The sequence below is a fragment of the Gymnoscopelus microlampas genome (assembly GCF_963454915.1).
Source record: "Gymnoscopelus microlampas genome assembly, chromosome: 20".
NCBI lineage: Eukaryota > Metazoa > Chordata > Actinopteri > Myctophiformes > Myctophidae > Gymnoscopelus > Gymnoscopelus microlampas.
The window spans coordinates 3,354,267-3,370,554 of record NC_139957.1 but is presented as its reverse complement, the minus strand read 5'-3'; the positions used below and the strand labels follow the sequence as shown (position 1 = coordinate 3,370,554).

The 16,288-nt window shown below is 40.7% G+C and overlaps 2 protein-coding genes across 2 annotated transcripts in view; both read right to left on the bottom strand.

The window, feature by feature from the left end:
- The window catches only part of LOC311036970 (ras-related GTP-binding protein D-like), a gene marked incomplete at its 5' end in the record, with an annotated part of 74,304 nt that extends 71,140 nt beyond the window's left edge, over positions 1-3,164 (bottom strand). Inside the window, 2 exons of the mRNA XM_084045976.1 lie at positions 2,283-2,372; positions 3,152-3,164. Of these exons, the coding sequence (XP_083902102.1) occupies positions 2,283-2,372; positions 3,152-3,164 (103 nt within the window). The remainder of the gene's footprint in view (positions 1-2,282; positions 2,373-3,151) is intronic.
- Positions 3,165-3,471: 307 nt separating this feature from the next.
- On the bottom strand, positions 3,472-15,559 carry LOC311036969 (transient receptor potential cation channel subfamily M member 5-like; the record flags this gene model as incomplete). The annotated part of the gene is made up of 15 exons (XM_084045975.1): positions 3,472-3,529; positions 3,813-3,951; positions 4,362-4,549; positions 4,968-5,139; positions 5,676-5,850; positions 6,363-6,495; positions 8,297-8,412; positions 9,891-10,158; positions 10,301-10,413; positions 11,473-11,615; positions 11,808-11,940; positions 12,274-12,312; positions 13,355-13,453; positions 14,494-14,730; positions 15,497-15,559. 15 exons carry the CDS (start codon positions 15,557-15,559, stop codon positions 3,472-3,474), a joined length of 2,076 nt encoding a protein of 691 aa, XP_083902101.1.
- Positions 15,560-16,288: the final 729 nt, after the last annotated feature.

Genomic DNA, 16,288 nt, shown 5'->3' with positions numbered 1-16,288 from the left:
CAGGATCATTAAAATGAGTTCATATACAAACACATGTGTTGAATTAACTGTGGAAAAACTTGAAGAACAAGGCACTGGATTAATTAAGCTTGGCTGTTAGCCTGCTCCTGACCAGGCTAACTTCACAGCTAAATTGCCATGGTAACTAAGGCAGGATTGCGTCAATTTTCTTTTGTGAAATCTAGACATGGATAAACTTAGCCAGGGTGAACTGGCTAAACTAATCTGGCAAGATAGTTCAGCTTTCATGAAACTGATTCATCGCAAATCCTGGCCAAATTAAGCCAGGGTAGGTGTTAAAGCCAGGCTTAAGCCCTAATTCTGCTTTTGTGAAATAGGGCCCTGGTCTATGAAAAAAAGTCCAAAAGAAGCAACTATAATAGGCCACATGAGCACTTCAAACCTATATATGTTGGCGATTAAACAATGTGCATATTCATATATATATATATATATATATATATATATATTGGCTATTTGAAAATAGACGGTCTACAAGCTCACAGCCGTTCTACCATTATTTACAAGCAACTTCAGAAAAACAAGCCCAATGTGGCTTATAATAATCAGACCAGGCAACACTGCAGACAGGGAGAAAGGAGAGGTACTATTACATGTGGCATCTGACTGGCACAGTGATTGGTTTTATAATTGTAACGCCCAAACCACTATGCACAATGTAACGGGTAGTGCAGATGTTTTGTGAGTAAGGCAGGTGACCCAAAATAGCAACTTTTGCGGGGGAATGCCCCCTGCCTAGTCCTAAAGCCCAAATGAGTGGGTTTAGCCAGTTCGGCTAAACCAGTGTCAGTGTCTACTAACAAAATGAACCTTATAGTTAATATAACTCATATATAACCAAATGAACCTTATAGTTAATATTACTCATATATAACCAAATGATCCTTATAGTTCATATAACTCATATATAACCAAACGCAAAAATCCAACATTCTCCTCAGGACAAAACACCAGTTATAAACACACTCATGCTTATGGTTTTATTAAAGTAATCAATTGAATACAATAATATTGATACTCAAACACAATGATGACATGATTGTGAGGAGAAGGACGATTATATACCATAGGCACAAATGGTTTATATAAGCAGTGGTGGAGAAAGTACTCAGATATTTTACTTAAGTAAAAGTAGCAATACTTGGATTCTTGGAAAAAATCCACAAGACCATGAATCCACACATTTGCATTGACAAGGCATTGGCAGATTCCGCCCCAGAGGTAAAATAAAAGTGTGGTGGGAGCGCGCCCTTACAAGTAAAAGGCCTGTGTTCAAAGTGTTACTTGAGTAAAAGTAAAAAAGTAATGACATCAAAATATACTTAAAGTACATAAAAGTAAAAGTACTAAAATGTTTGAAAATTGCAGATCTACAAGCTCACAAGGCGACGCGTTGTGAGCTTGTATATTATTGTATGATCTTGTTTTTCTAAATGAAAGCTCCACAATAACATCTATAGTTTTTCCAAAATAAAATGTCCGAACCCAGTTAAAAAAAGAAAAAAAGAAAAGTTCCATACATTTTTAACAATCCCCATTTTTTTTTCTTTTAAAAATAAAACCCCCTCACATTGTTTTCTTTTCAAAATTAAATCCCCAAAACCAGTTAAAAAAGTCCCATACATCACCAAAAAATGTTTTTCAAAATAAAAGCATCTACATAGTTGCCCCCAGATGTAGTATTTGTTTTCGTTTTTTCAAAATATAAGCCATAGATAGTTTTTTTCAAACTAAAGTTACAAATCCAGTTTTTGTAAATATAAGCTCCACACAGTTTTTTTTTTTTTTTGTTTCACAGTTTTTTGTTTTTGTTTTTGTTTTAAAGGAAAAAGATACCATGACATTTTGTTTGAAAAATTAAGGTTATATTCTCATTAAAGTCTTGCCAAATATTTGGGCCCACCTGCAATATCCCCACGGCCCACCAGAGGGCGCCGGCCCACAGGTTGAGAAATGGTGCTATAGAGAAGCAGGCATGTGTCATGTTCTTTTTTTTTTAACTTTTTTCTTTTACCCCCCTTTTCTCCTCAATTTACTTGTGTGTTGTCACATGCTGTTGTATCCTACTGACTCACCTGCCAGTGAGGAGCCCCCACCAGGAGGATGTAGAGCCTTCGTCCTACTCATCCCACCCCCCTCAGCCTGTAGGAGTACATACAGTGACAAAAATCCCCCCCCCCCCGGCTTCCCTCCCAGAACATGGGTCAATCGTGTTGGTGTAGACGCTCGACAAAGGCCGATGCAGCACGCTGGATTCGAACCCACAACCTCCAGGATGTTTAGGTTGACGGGGGTTTGGTCCAGGGTGCTTTGGCCAAAGCTTCCAAGATCTGACTGAGAGCATTCTCCACCTAGTGGACACAAACAGTAAAAACAGCATATGAATGTCAACATTTAAATTAACTCTTTGACAGAACGGTGGACAACATGTGTAGTAAACTGTTCTATGAGGATTCATTACAGATCAAACAGAATAATGGTTACACACTGAGGAGAGAAGAGGTTTGAATAAACATCTGGACGTTACCTTGGCCTCCAAAGAAGTCAGTTGTTTTTCCATTCTGTCCACTCTGCCAAAACACACACAGATTGATTGATTGATTGATTGATTGATTGATTGATGTTGAAGTAAAATACTATTCCACACATAGGCCTACATCTAGAGAATGCACAGAATAGTGACACATTGTGGGAAGCTGCTGCATCTCATTAGATGATGATTAAAATGAGGTTGAGTTGCTACAGTTCAGTACAATGTTACTGAACTGTTACACTGATGGACCAACATTGGGCTAATAAGTGTTAATTTGGGGGTCCTTGACGTGAAAAAGTTTGTGACCCATTGTATTTGGCCATAAATCTGTCTGTTTTGTCAATCTTGTTTCAGGAACACAAATGACAAAGGGTGATGGAAAGATGTGAGTTTGGCTATATTATGTAACCACGCTGTCATGTCCTGTGGTGGATGTTGTGCCAATGTTTAGATAGTTATACAACTAAACTCTACACATTGTTTTTAAACTATATACACTGCCCACAGAATACCACGTTGACAGCCCCTATCCACACCTCAACACCAGGTCTTTCTAGCCTCTCGTATCACATATGTTGAGATGTAGCAAATTCCTACAAAGTTGGCTCATGCTAATCAGCAAGCTAATGTGCTCACACACACACACACACACACACACACACACACACACACACACACACACACACACACACACACACAGTTCAGTACATGGATTGATTGATTGATTGATTGATTGATTGATTGATTGATTGATTGAAGCACTTCATTTAGAAAGACATGGAAACAGTGCAGTTCCCCTACAGGGAAGTACAATTTACAATAATAGGTCCTCATACAAGGTTCAGGTTTATGGTGAATTTAATTATTGACATGAAGTGAAATCACATAAAGTATTTATTTCTTTATTATTTATCATCTCACCTCCTCTGGTCAATATCTGTGCTGTCAGTCACTTGTTTCAGCACATTGTCCACTCTGTCAAACACAACACAACACAACAAACACAACACAACACAGCACAACACATTTCAGTGGTGCAGTTTTAAGACAAAGTAAAACTCAAAGTACACGCACAACTCAAAACTCATTACTACACTTTCATTCCTAGAAATGCAGTGGAGTCAAAAGTCACAATATTTGTCTTGTAGTGCAGTGAAAGTCATAAGTATCCAAAAATACAAATACTCAAGTAAAGTACAGTACAGTACTCAAGTAAATGTACTCCATCAGTGTCCACCTCTGGTCATTGTCATCTTACTTGTCAGAAATCTGCTTAATCCTCTCAGAGTCACTGCTTCTCTCTGTCTCCCTCAGGAGGAACTCCTCCTTCTGCTTCTTCTCCCACTTCTTAATGACTATCGCCCTCCTGTTCTCCCCTCTCTCCCTCAGCTTCTCATCTAACCATTGGGGGAAAGGTTAAATTATTATCATGCACCATCAACATCATTTACACAATATCTCAGCAGCTGTGAGCTGAGTTTGGGCCTATAGACAATGTCAACAATTTAAAAAATCTATTGATTAATGGATCAATTAATCAATTGATTAATAATCGATGTTATATTGGGTAGATGCTTTACTAAAAGCAGTTACACAGACCATTTTGTACAAATGACCAGTTTCACACAAAATCATTCATTCATTCATTCATTCATTCATTCAGGCGCTCACAATACAATAGACAGTTATCAATGATTCTCTTTTGTTCAAGACTTCACCCAGTGGTCAAATCACACTATAACCTTTTACTAAAGATAAAACATGTGTTATTGTTTTATTTAATCTAAATCAAATACTTAGTCAATACCGTCAGTACTGTCCCTGGAAGGCTCCTTGTGGATTTTCTTCTTTAAAAAAGAGAAGAAGACATGAAGGTGGGAGAAGAAGATGAACGGAGGAGCCAAAACAGGACGGGACTGGTACTCCATGATGAGGTTGTAATGCTGGGACTTCCAGTAGTGGTCGCTCTTATCCTGCACCATCTCAAAGGTCTTGCTGCATGGAGGGATGAAGGGACAAAACAACAAACTATTAAATCATATTTGGGGTTGATTGGATTTTGCAGTCATCATACTGTATGTGGTGTTTTGTTTTAAGAGCACTACACCACAGGTTTCCATCACAGACTGCTGTGTGTGTGTGTGTGTGTGTGTGTGTGTGTGTGTGTGTGTGTGTGTGTGTGTGTGTGTGTGTGTGTGTGTGTGTGTGTGTGTGTGTGTGTGTGTGTGTGTGTGTGTGTGTGTGTGTGTGTGTGTGTGTTCCCTCATACATGCCTACAAGGTTACTGTGGACCACACTAATGATATGATGAGAGGAGAGAAGAGCTGAGTTCAGTAAATAGAGACAGAGTGACATTAATGGAGTCACAGACAGACAGAAGGAAGATGGCTAACAGATACAACAGGGTACCTACGTGAGCATGGCGATGAGCAGGTTGATGAGCAGTATGTTGGTGACCAGCAGGAAAAGCACCAGCAGAATGATCACCAGCCAGTTGTTGTACTCGCTCCTGCATGGCTCAGCACCGCCCTCTATCTGTGTCACGTTGTCAGTGCAGTTGTCGGCCATGTCCCAAGGTAATCGCACTTAGATTAAAATAACAATATTAACAACAATAATAATAATAATAATAATAATAATAATAAGGGTAAATGTAATAATAATAAGGGTAATAATAATAATAATAATAATAATAAGGGTAATTAATAATAAGGGTAATAATAATAATAATACATTTAATGGTTGAATATTTCAACAGTCAGCATACAAGTCTCAAACTGAAATTGAAACTTACACATAAGATAAGTTAATGGTCCATGGCATTTTAAAGGTATTGTAAGTAATTTATACAGTATATAGTTAAAACAAAATGTTTTTAGTTAAAAAGTGAAATCTCTATATTGTGACAGTAATCATTGCTATAGAGCTGTGGTAACCAACCACATTTTGTGCAGAATATGCATGCACGCGCGCGCACACACACACACACACACACACACACACACACACACACACACACACACACACACACACACACACACACACACACACACACACACACACACACACACACACACACACACACACACACACACACACACACACACACACACACACACACCATCTACTTCCTCAACAGGAAAATGTCCAAAGATGTGCAGGTAAGGTCTGTAGAACACTCGACGGAAGATACGTTCTGGGTTGGGGTCGTAGGAATAGAGCAGTGCCTGATTGGCTACTCCATATGCCACTATCCACACCCCCAGGAAGAAGAAGAATGAGAAGACATCTTTCATCTGAACAGAAACAAGACATTTAGTGTTTATTTATCCTGTGTGTGACCTTCCCCTTTTTGGTTAATGTCCAAGGATGTGAAGAGAGAGGTTGATTAGGGAAAAAAAAGATGTTCAACAAACGACCTGGGGTGAGTACTGCTGCCGATGGGGCAGCAACTTCCTTTAGGTCTTAAAATCAAAGCACATGGTGACTAAATGACTAAATGACTAAATAAGACATTTAAAAGTGTGTTATAACCGATCAATAACCTTTTCCTTTTCAGAAAAACAACTAAACAGACATCTGTAGAATTGCTGGACTACATTTACATTTTGGAATCGATGTTCACAAAAGGTAAGAATTGGACATTGTCTTCCCTCCGCCAGAGCTTCACACAGCGGGATCTCATCCTGGAGGGAGACGTCACAAACAGAGCTAGTGTATGTTATGTTATTATGATATTATGATATCAGTGAACAATGCTACCCGCACAGAGTGACAAAAGAACATTAATATCTGTCTTATATCTTACCATCTTTCCAACAACGATGATTTTTGGTCCCATCTGTTTGTGAATAGCGAAGATGTGAATGAGACGGAGTGTGAAGACCATGTAGTCGATACACAGGACACATCGTCCAAAGTCATACGACCACTCAAACATCCTGAAGCACACGAGCAGAACAAATACATAATCATTTTAAACAAACTCCTATTTTTATGATTACAAGATTATCATGACTGTTCCGGCATTTCGCTTAGTTCTCTATTTACTTCAATCATGGTGTTAATGCACAGGCATTATAGGCATGTGTCTACGTATGTGATCGAGTGGATGGCAGACAGACAGACAGACAGACAGACTGACAGACAGTGCGTCTGTAATAAAGGTTATAATAACTAGTTTACACAATCAAACTGGCTGTAGCACGTCTCTGCTCTCGGTTACAACCCAGTTAATTCTGCATGATTTCCAGTCAGCGACAGCTTCAGATATCAAACCTGCCAGATGCCAGATAACGTAGCCTACGGCACCCAGAGACTCTGGGTAACGTAGGCTGCATGACTAGAACGTTAACAATAAGAAAACAAGTATTTTCATTGCTAGCTAATTAAGGAACTAGAAAAGGCCAGGTTGCCATAGACATAGAGCCTGCAAACGTTGTAAGACAATTATAGACAACTGGAATGGTATATGAGAAACATGACTGATACATCTTGATCACATGACTTCAGATATAAATGTCTACCGGTTTGTGAGTTTTGGACAAAAGGTGTGGGAGTTGGAGCAAAAAGTCTGTTTTGAATAAAACACAAAATTGTGGGTCTGATTGGTCTAAAGTTTAGCAGCTGTTCCCAATCAGATCTACAACTGCACATTGCCTCACGGATGGACGTGTTGTGAGCTTGTAGATCTGCTATTTTCGGTACAACACCGGAGCATAAGCTGGTTGTGCTGGTTGAAAAGAAACGTAGCGAACTTATTCATTCAGTTAATTTAACTTGGAATAAGTCAGAAAATGATTGTTCAAGCCTATCCTATCTATGTTCAACAACAACCAGTTATGTCCATCCTTCGGTCTGGTCGTTTCAAGGCTAAGATGCCATATGATCTATCAGTGGTGGAAAGTAACTAAGTACATTTATTCAAGTACTGTAGTTGTCACCATTGAGCGTAGAGCGATGTTTCTTTCTGCTTAAAAAAAAAGAAAATCTCTATGAGCGCTGCTGTTTCAGCGCGCCACCACCTACATTGAGTGACGGCTCAACGTCACATACAGTATTAAATGATTTGACAACAATCAACCATGAATGGATTAGGAGAACTACCAACACCAGAGCTCATAGCTGCTGTAGAAAAGCCACTGCAAAAAAATAAAAATAAAATAAATACAATCATATAAAAAAAAAAATCCGAATAATGTACTTTGATTTACAGTGGTCGAATAGTGGTTTGATGGTCGAATATTAGAATATTCGACTATTCGGTGAATGCCCTAGCGCCAACATGAGGTCAATTTGAGAAATGTGGAGTTTCTTCCTTGGCCTACTGGGAGTTTCACAGTAATTGAATGCTGTGTTCAAGATTTGTGGCATTTTGTGCAAAACAGGAGGCCAGAAGGCACTATGTGGAGTGGCTGAATAACCTAAATAAATACATCACAAATATAAACTAGTCGATAATCACTACTGTATGTGTATCTGCACAGGCAGAGGCAGCCATAGGCTCATGTTTAACAGCTTTACCTCGTATTTCATTGTGTTGTAACATTACACACACCAATATGATTGCATGGTGCTGGAGTCTTATGAACACTTGAGCTCCATTAATGACGATTATGGGTCCTGATGCCAAAGTCATTACACACACAATATTTACTGTTTTTTCTTGCTGTTGTTTTCTGTCCTTGCTTATGTCACAATCTGGAGTACTATAGTACTTAATAATTAATAATGTGTACCAACCTGCAGATGAGACCAATAATGAAGAGAAGGATGGCAGTGATGTCATACACGTTCCAGATATCCTGCATGTAAAGCTTCATCCTCTGGCGTGGAGTAAAGTCGCACATGAAGAATACCTGAAAGTTCATAAACACATCAATCAAACTGAATCAAGCTGATAGACAATCAGCTGAATGTGTCACATGCACAGGCAGCCTATAATTTATGTTTCACCCCTCAGGGGCCCCCAAGAACCCCCCAGATGTTCGTATGCACACCTGCATTATTGTGTGCAGAACTGTTCCTACCAGCAGCTTTCAGAACACATTCATAAGAACTCAGCTATGTGGACGGTAGTGATGCGCGGGTCGGGTTTTTTCATGACCCGCCCCGCCCCGCCACGGAACCCAACCCGCCTCAACTCGCCCCGCGAACCCATATATAAATCTATGGCTCAACCCGCCCCGCGACCCGCGATTCTTTTTTTATTCTGTAAAATCATGGTTAGAAAATAATCCCCCAGTGTATTCAAACTGTTTTATTGTTATTATTCTTATTCTTATTAGGAATAAATACAAAACTAGAGCATGTGATTTTTTATTTATTATTTGCGTGTGAGAGCGGCTGACCCGCTCACCCGCAGCCCGCATAATTGCCTTGAAATTCTGACTCGACCCACCCGCGCCGCGGGTTGACCCGCGGGTCCCGCGGGTTACGGGTCAACCCGCGCATCACTAGTGGACGGTCACTGAGTTATTGACATTTGAAGTGTTAAACACTGCTGTAGAGCCCAATTTAGTTTTTTTTTGGTGTGGCTATTTTCATGGCAGACCCCTGAGCAGTGTTTGTGCCCAGTTTGGATGTGGCAGGTCCGAATGTTACGTTTGTGACCGCGGCCAACGGTCTGCCGCGGTCGGTCCACCCACCCTCTAAGCAAATGTAATATAGCTGTCACTTGTAACCACATTTAGGCTGCCTTACATTACAGCTGTGGCAACGTTGCCGGCAGTGAAATTATTGAATTTACATCCTCCTAAACAGTGTGGACAAAAATTAAAGATTCAAAATAGTCTGAAAAAGCTGATTAGCAAAAAAGCAGTTTTTTAAATATTGTTTGGAACTTAGACACTCTCAAAAGGTAACGCCCAAATGCGTCCTGTCTGCCAAAATAAGAATGGAAACACCAAAATACAGCAATTAGATCAATTTATTTATATATATATATATATATATATATATATATATATATACACATACATACATACATACATACACACACACACACACACACACACACACACACACACACACACACACACACACACACACACACACACACACACACACACATATATACATATACATAGAGAGAGAGAGAGAGAGAGAGAGAGAGAGAGAGAGAGAGAGAGAGAGAGAGAGAGAGAGAGAGAGAGAGAACTGTACAGTACTGTACAGGTCACGAGCTCATGTATCAGATTTTTGGTATGTTTTGTAAACAAGGCAAAGTTACATAATATACCTTTAATGACACGATTTAAACATCATTCCACTGTTGTACTTTACGCAGGTATTTATTGGATGAGTGGGAGTGTGTGTTAACACAGGAAATGCTCACCTCATAGATCTCCTCACAGAAGAAGGTGAACACCCAGAAGTACAGCACATATTCACTGATGGACGGCCCAGGCCCACTAGGGGGAGGTGGCTTAAAGTCCACCAGCAGGACGTAGGTAAACAGGAAGAGGAAGGGGAAGTACATCACTGCATTTCCCAAAAAGGAAGTGACCGGAGCACTCCAGAACTGACGCCATCTTGATACGACAAATGAAGGCTTGGGCTCCTTGCTACAACTATTAATCCATTGTTGTATTTCATCTGGTTCCCTGCAAGGTAGAGTATCATCATAAACCCACTCAACTTAGTCTTAAACAAAGTGAATTAATGCATAGTTTTGGTAACAAGTATAATATGCATATGGGACAACAAGTGTGTTATTGTGTTAAACATGTAAGGCTGGGAGCTAACCTGTAGGAGATGAGGTTGGTGTAGCAGAGTGGAAGGCAGAAAAGGGTGAGAAGGACTTTCCACACTGCTGTGTCCTTCTTCATGTCACCCCGCCAAGCCTGAGACAGCAGAGACTGAGAAGCAGAACGGTCTATTTTAGCTGATACTGTGTAGGGTCATGAGTTCATGGTCCCCACCACACACACACACACACACACACACACACACACACACACACACACACACACACACACACACACACACACACACACACACACACACACACACACACACACACACACACACACACACACTTGGGGGGCACCAAAGATCAGGGGCGTGAGGACGTCTGTTTTCAGCTGTTTCTGTGGGTTCTGTTTCCCACTGAGGGGGCGCCAAAGGGCCGTGCATTTTTGGGTCATTATATTGTCAGAAATAGTCAAAGGTTGTCAAGAAAAACGGTGGAGAACCACTGGGTTAATGTGACACACAGATGTGTATATCATATGATTTACACAAGTTACAGTATTTTCCAAAACCATTTCAGGCTAAACTATTGGGATTAACTAAGTGTGTGTGTGTGTGTGTGTGTGTGTGTGTGTGTGTGTGTGTGTGTGTGTGTGTGTGTGTGTGTGTGTGTGTGTGTGTGTGTGTGTGTGTGTGTGTGTGTGTGTGTGCGTGCGTGCGTGCGTGCGTGCGTGCGTGCGTGCGTGGTTCTAATCAGTGCCACTACGCACGCTGCCAGGAGGCCACAGAAATATAACCTGGAATTCAGACTGATTAACTACGTATTTTTTTGTTTTGTTCACTTGACTCAGTTTGTCAGTCTTCCTTTCAGAACGTCACCTGTTATGTAGGAACGTCATTGCTAATTGGATACTGCTCAATGAATCACAGTAGGAAGTGAAATGACTTGAATTTTACATTGGAAGGCACTGGTCCCGCCCCGCCCACAGACAAATCAGAACCTTTCATGTAGGAAGAGTCCCAGACTGAGGAATGAAGTGAAAAAACTAACAAACGCTGAACGTAGTGATTCAGTCTGGATTCCAGGCTGACAGAAATATGTGCCTCCACTATTTTCACTTTTCATTTTAATTTTAATATTATAATTAAAGTTAAAGTCATTAAAGTGGCTGAAACCAAGATTGTTGAAGATACCAGCTGAACCAGCCAGACAGAGATAGACCAACCTCTAATCCATCATGGTTGAAGAAGAGGTGTGATTCAACAGCTTTGCAGAACTTGAAGCAGTTTGTGTTCCATACTGGAGACTCTCTCTTGAGCAGCTCAAAGGAGTGACTCCCATCGGTCTCGTAACATGAGCTCAATGTACCTGAGGTTAGGAAGACAGCACACAGGAAAATCATAAGAAAGACGTACTATTCATTTATTGGAAATAATTAGAATGACAATATATTCATTATGAAACATATATTTCCATTCCATGTTCCAATGTTTCCAAAGTTGACTTAGTCTCCATAGGAGCCACAACCTAAAAGGTTTGATGATTTATTCAAGGTCTCACCATGTGCCTTGTCCGCAAACTTCTGTGCCAGCTCTGTCATGGAGCTCTGTTTGGTGTCCGTCCCATGTTCCGACTTTGACATCTCTCTAAGCATCTTACAGGCACTCAGAGCATTCAGCACTGAGTCCTCTGCCTGGGAGACGGACAGAGAGACAGAGGGACAGAGAGACAGAGAGACAGAGAGAGAGAGAGAGAGAGAGAGAGAGAGAGAGAGAGAGAGAGAGAGAGAGAGAGAGAGAGAGAGAGAGAACACACACACACACACACACACACACACACACACACACACACACACACACACACACACACACACACACACACACACACACACACACACACACACACAGACAGACAGACAGACAGACAGACAGACAGACAGACAGACACAGAGGGCTCATTATAGACTCCATACTCTACAATAATAATTTAAAAATAAATCTTTCAGCCTTCTCATCATGTGTTTTACCTCTTTCTCCCAGAAGAAGACAGCGCTGTCACTGTCGTTCTGTAGGACAGCCCAGATAAAGAGATGAGTCCAGGGGAATTGACAGGTCAGGTTCCTGTATGAAGGCTCAATCTGGGATTGTTTTGAACTGATATATTAGGCTTATATTCTTAAAGAGTTTGATTTGAAAAATATGCTATTTGCAAATATCTAAACCCATCATCAATCAAAAATATATGTATGTTTTACTCCAATGTTTACAAACATTACCAACATTAACAGAATACAGAAAACACAGCTTACAAATCATGTATATGTTGTTTATACTGTTAGTAATTGTATCAAGACCTGAGTTTCTCCAGGGCTATTTGTTTACATTTATATTACTGATCAGGCCTTCATTCATTTAAACTGAAGAAAGCAGTTATTTAATCGAATTTGATAAAACAAACTGTAACAGATTATTATAATATTAAAGCATAGTAGAGGCTGGCTACTAACTATTAAACTGCTATTAACCCCTTAAACCCTATTACCGGAGTCCCCCAGAGGTCATTACTAGGGCCCCCAACTTATTTTCCTCTGCACCAAATATGTTCACACAAATAGCCCATCTACCAGCTCACAACACGTCACAACACTGCACATTGTGAGCTTGTAGATCTGCTGCTGAGGGTTCAACTCCAGAACAGGCACGCTAGTGTTCACATTTAAAGAGAGGATGAAAGCAGGGGCGTCAATTGGGTATGGCAGGCTATTGCAGCTGCCATACCCTGGCTCCAGGGGAGAAAAAAAAAAAAGTACTTTTTTGATAATAAATCGGGAAAATCAGGCAAAAATAAGAATTAAATAACATAACCCTAACCTAACCCGAATCCTAACCCTAAAACCGAAATAAAGTAACCAAAAACTGGAAAAAAACGAACCCAACCCGCCCAGAACCGCACAAAAATTTTGCGCGCGCGCGAAGCAGGGGTGACCTCATGCACGCGCGCTGCGTGCGCGTGCATGAGGTCGCGTGCATGCTGCCATACCCTAGCTTTTGCTGAACTGACGCCACTGGATGAAAGAACATAACAGTATTATATATTCAGAAGAATACCTCCAGAGCCTTCTTTCCTGAGGTGAAGCGTTTTAGACCCAGAACAAAGAAGTAGAAAGTCTCCACATCAACCATGAACTTCTTCAAGACACCTGACACCTGGAGAGACAGAGAAGAGGCAAAGAAGAGGACATGATACAATCCTGTCACAAAGAACACATTTCCTCTCAAATCAAGTGGCTTTACTATTGCTTTCTTTTTTCTTCAGAACAAAATATTCATACAGTATATTATATGTTTAACAGAATTATCAAGATTATATTATTCTGTTATATACACCAATACATTACACACTTTATATTACAACTAGAGTTTCGGGGGGCTACGCCCCCCTCAACCCCAGCCGCGCACGGGGCCCAGCGTGGCCGTGTGTATATTGGGGGACCCAAATCGCCGGAGTAAAACTGTGGAAAAGTTTTTTTGAAAAAGGAAAAAATTTGAAGAAATAATATTTGTTATGTTTCAGGGGGTCCACAGGGGGTCCGCGGACCCCCTGATGGTCCACTGACCCCCTGTGGAGTGTTGGGACGCGCGGGGACACCCCTGGAACATTGCGGACCATTTCGGTGTTTTTTTTTTTTTCATGAAGGTGGTTGCTTGTTTCTGGCGCTGGCTGTGCAAACCTGGCAACCCAGCGCATGCTGCCGCACGTTACACCAGAAATGGTGGCTGGAGAAAATGGTGACCAAAAAAAAAGTTTGGAAAAAAGGAAAAAACCCCCGCAGCGGCTGCCTGCTGTTGTGGTGATGAGGTCGTGCGCACGGTAAACGGTACGAAGCTGCCTCCCCTTCCGTTTTGTCCGACATTTGGTGAGTAGAATTAATTATGTTGCGCGGTGGAAAAGGTGTAGTGAGCAGTGAGATGTCCCCTACGCGAGGCGTAAATTCAGCGCGGCCGCCGTGGCGAGTCAGTTGGCGACATGTGGTCTGGCGGTGCGTTGTTTATTCGATAACAGAGCTGTGGGGTGTCGCCACCGAGGGTGCGGAAGTCGGTCGCCATTTATATAGTTAGATAAGTAGATTTTGCTGTTAGTTTAATTCCCTCCACCAACCTTACAGCATTAAGTAGTGAGTGAAGGTCATCTCCTCAGAACCACTGATCAAGGATTATAATATAGATTTGTCTAAACCTAAACCCACCTCAACCAGGCTGATCTTTTCCAGAGAGTCAGCGTCTGAGGTTCCCAGTCGCTCCTTCAGGCGTTCCAGTAGCAGCTTGTAGACCAGTGTGTCCCGTTTCACTCTGCTGTAGAGCTTCTCCAGGAGGCCATAAGTCAGGTATTCCTCGATGTTGAACTTCTTCTCAATGAACAGATGTACAAACTGTGTCTTGCCATCGCACAGTGCGAACATCATGCAGTCCTCTAGAGCTTCATCCTGTTGGACACAGTGGAGGTAAAACAGGGACAGGTTATCTAACTGTTTTTAAGCTGTAGACCAGAAAACAAAAAAGGGAGAGAGAGAGCGAGAGAAAGACAGCGAGAGAAATTGAGAGACAGAGAGAGACAGAGAGAGAGAGAGAGAGAGAGAGAGAGAGAGAGAGAGAGAGAGAGAGAGAGAGAGAGAGAGAGAGAGACAGACAGACAGACAGACAGACAGACAGACAGACAGACAGACAGACAGACAGACGGACGGACGGACGGACGGACGGACGTGTAAAAGTATCAATACCACAATGTAGAAGTACTCTGTTGCAAGTAAAAGGTCTGTGTTCAAAATGTTACTTGAGTAAAAGTACAAAAGTATTGGCATCAAAATATACTTAAAGTACCAAAAGTAAAAGCACTAAAATGTTTGAAAATAGCAGATCTACAAGTTCACAACGTGCCGCGATGTGACGTGTTGTGAGCTTGTATATCTGGTATTTTCAAATTGCCTATGTATAAAATAGGTCTAAAGTGGTTAATGTGTGTTTTAAAATATAATAATCTGCAAAGTAACTAGTACATTTTTAAATAATTGTAGTGGAGTAAAAGTACAATATTTGCCTCTGAGATGTAGTGGAGTAGAAGTAAAAGTATTGAAAATGGGAAATACTCCAGTAAAGTAAAAAATCCAAAAAATTATACTTAAGTACAGTTCTTGAGTAAATGTAGTTAATTACTTTACACCACTGCAGGTATGTTGTGATGTTGTATCATACCATCCAGTTGATGTCATCATTGAAGATCTCACTGCTGGCGAAGTCCACTCTGTTCCATCTCATTGCTAGACTCAGCTCCTTACCGTAAGGGAAGGTATTACTTGATGCACTGTGCTTACTGGCTGAAAACAAACACACACACACACACACACACACACACACACACACACACACACACACACACACACACACACACACACACACACACACACACACACACACACACACACACACACACACACACACGTTAAATGAACGTCATAATTAGTGCTGGAACCAAAAGCCCAAAAGTTTACTATACCCCTAGGTAGAACAAATGTGACATTGTTTTTTCATATCTTTAAGTTATTTTGTGAATCAGCAGCCTTTTATATAAGGCCTTATTAGGGGTGTCACGATACGCCTAATCCACGATTCGACATTACATTTTTATTACATTTAAATTTCTTTCTTCTTGATTTGTAAAGAAATACACTTGTTTCTCAATAAAAACATTTTATTTTGTATAAGAATTATAAATTACAAATGAGAATCTAGAATAATACAATGTTTAACATTAATAATAGAAACTTTGGGTTTTTGAACTGTCATGGACATGTTCAGATTCTTCTTTAAGAAGATTAGTTAACATTCTTTGAAAAGTTTTTATTTTTTACCATTCCAAGTGGCTATGACTGACTTCCAAAGTTTGTGGGCCCTGGGTAGACATTGGCGGAGATCCGTGCTCTGAGGAGGAGCGTTCTAGTTAATTCTACAGTTACTTAGTGTCTACTTCTATATTAACTGTAGTAA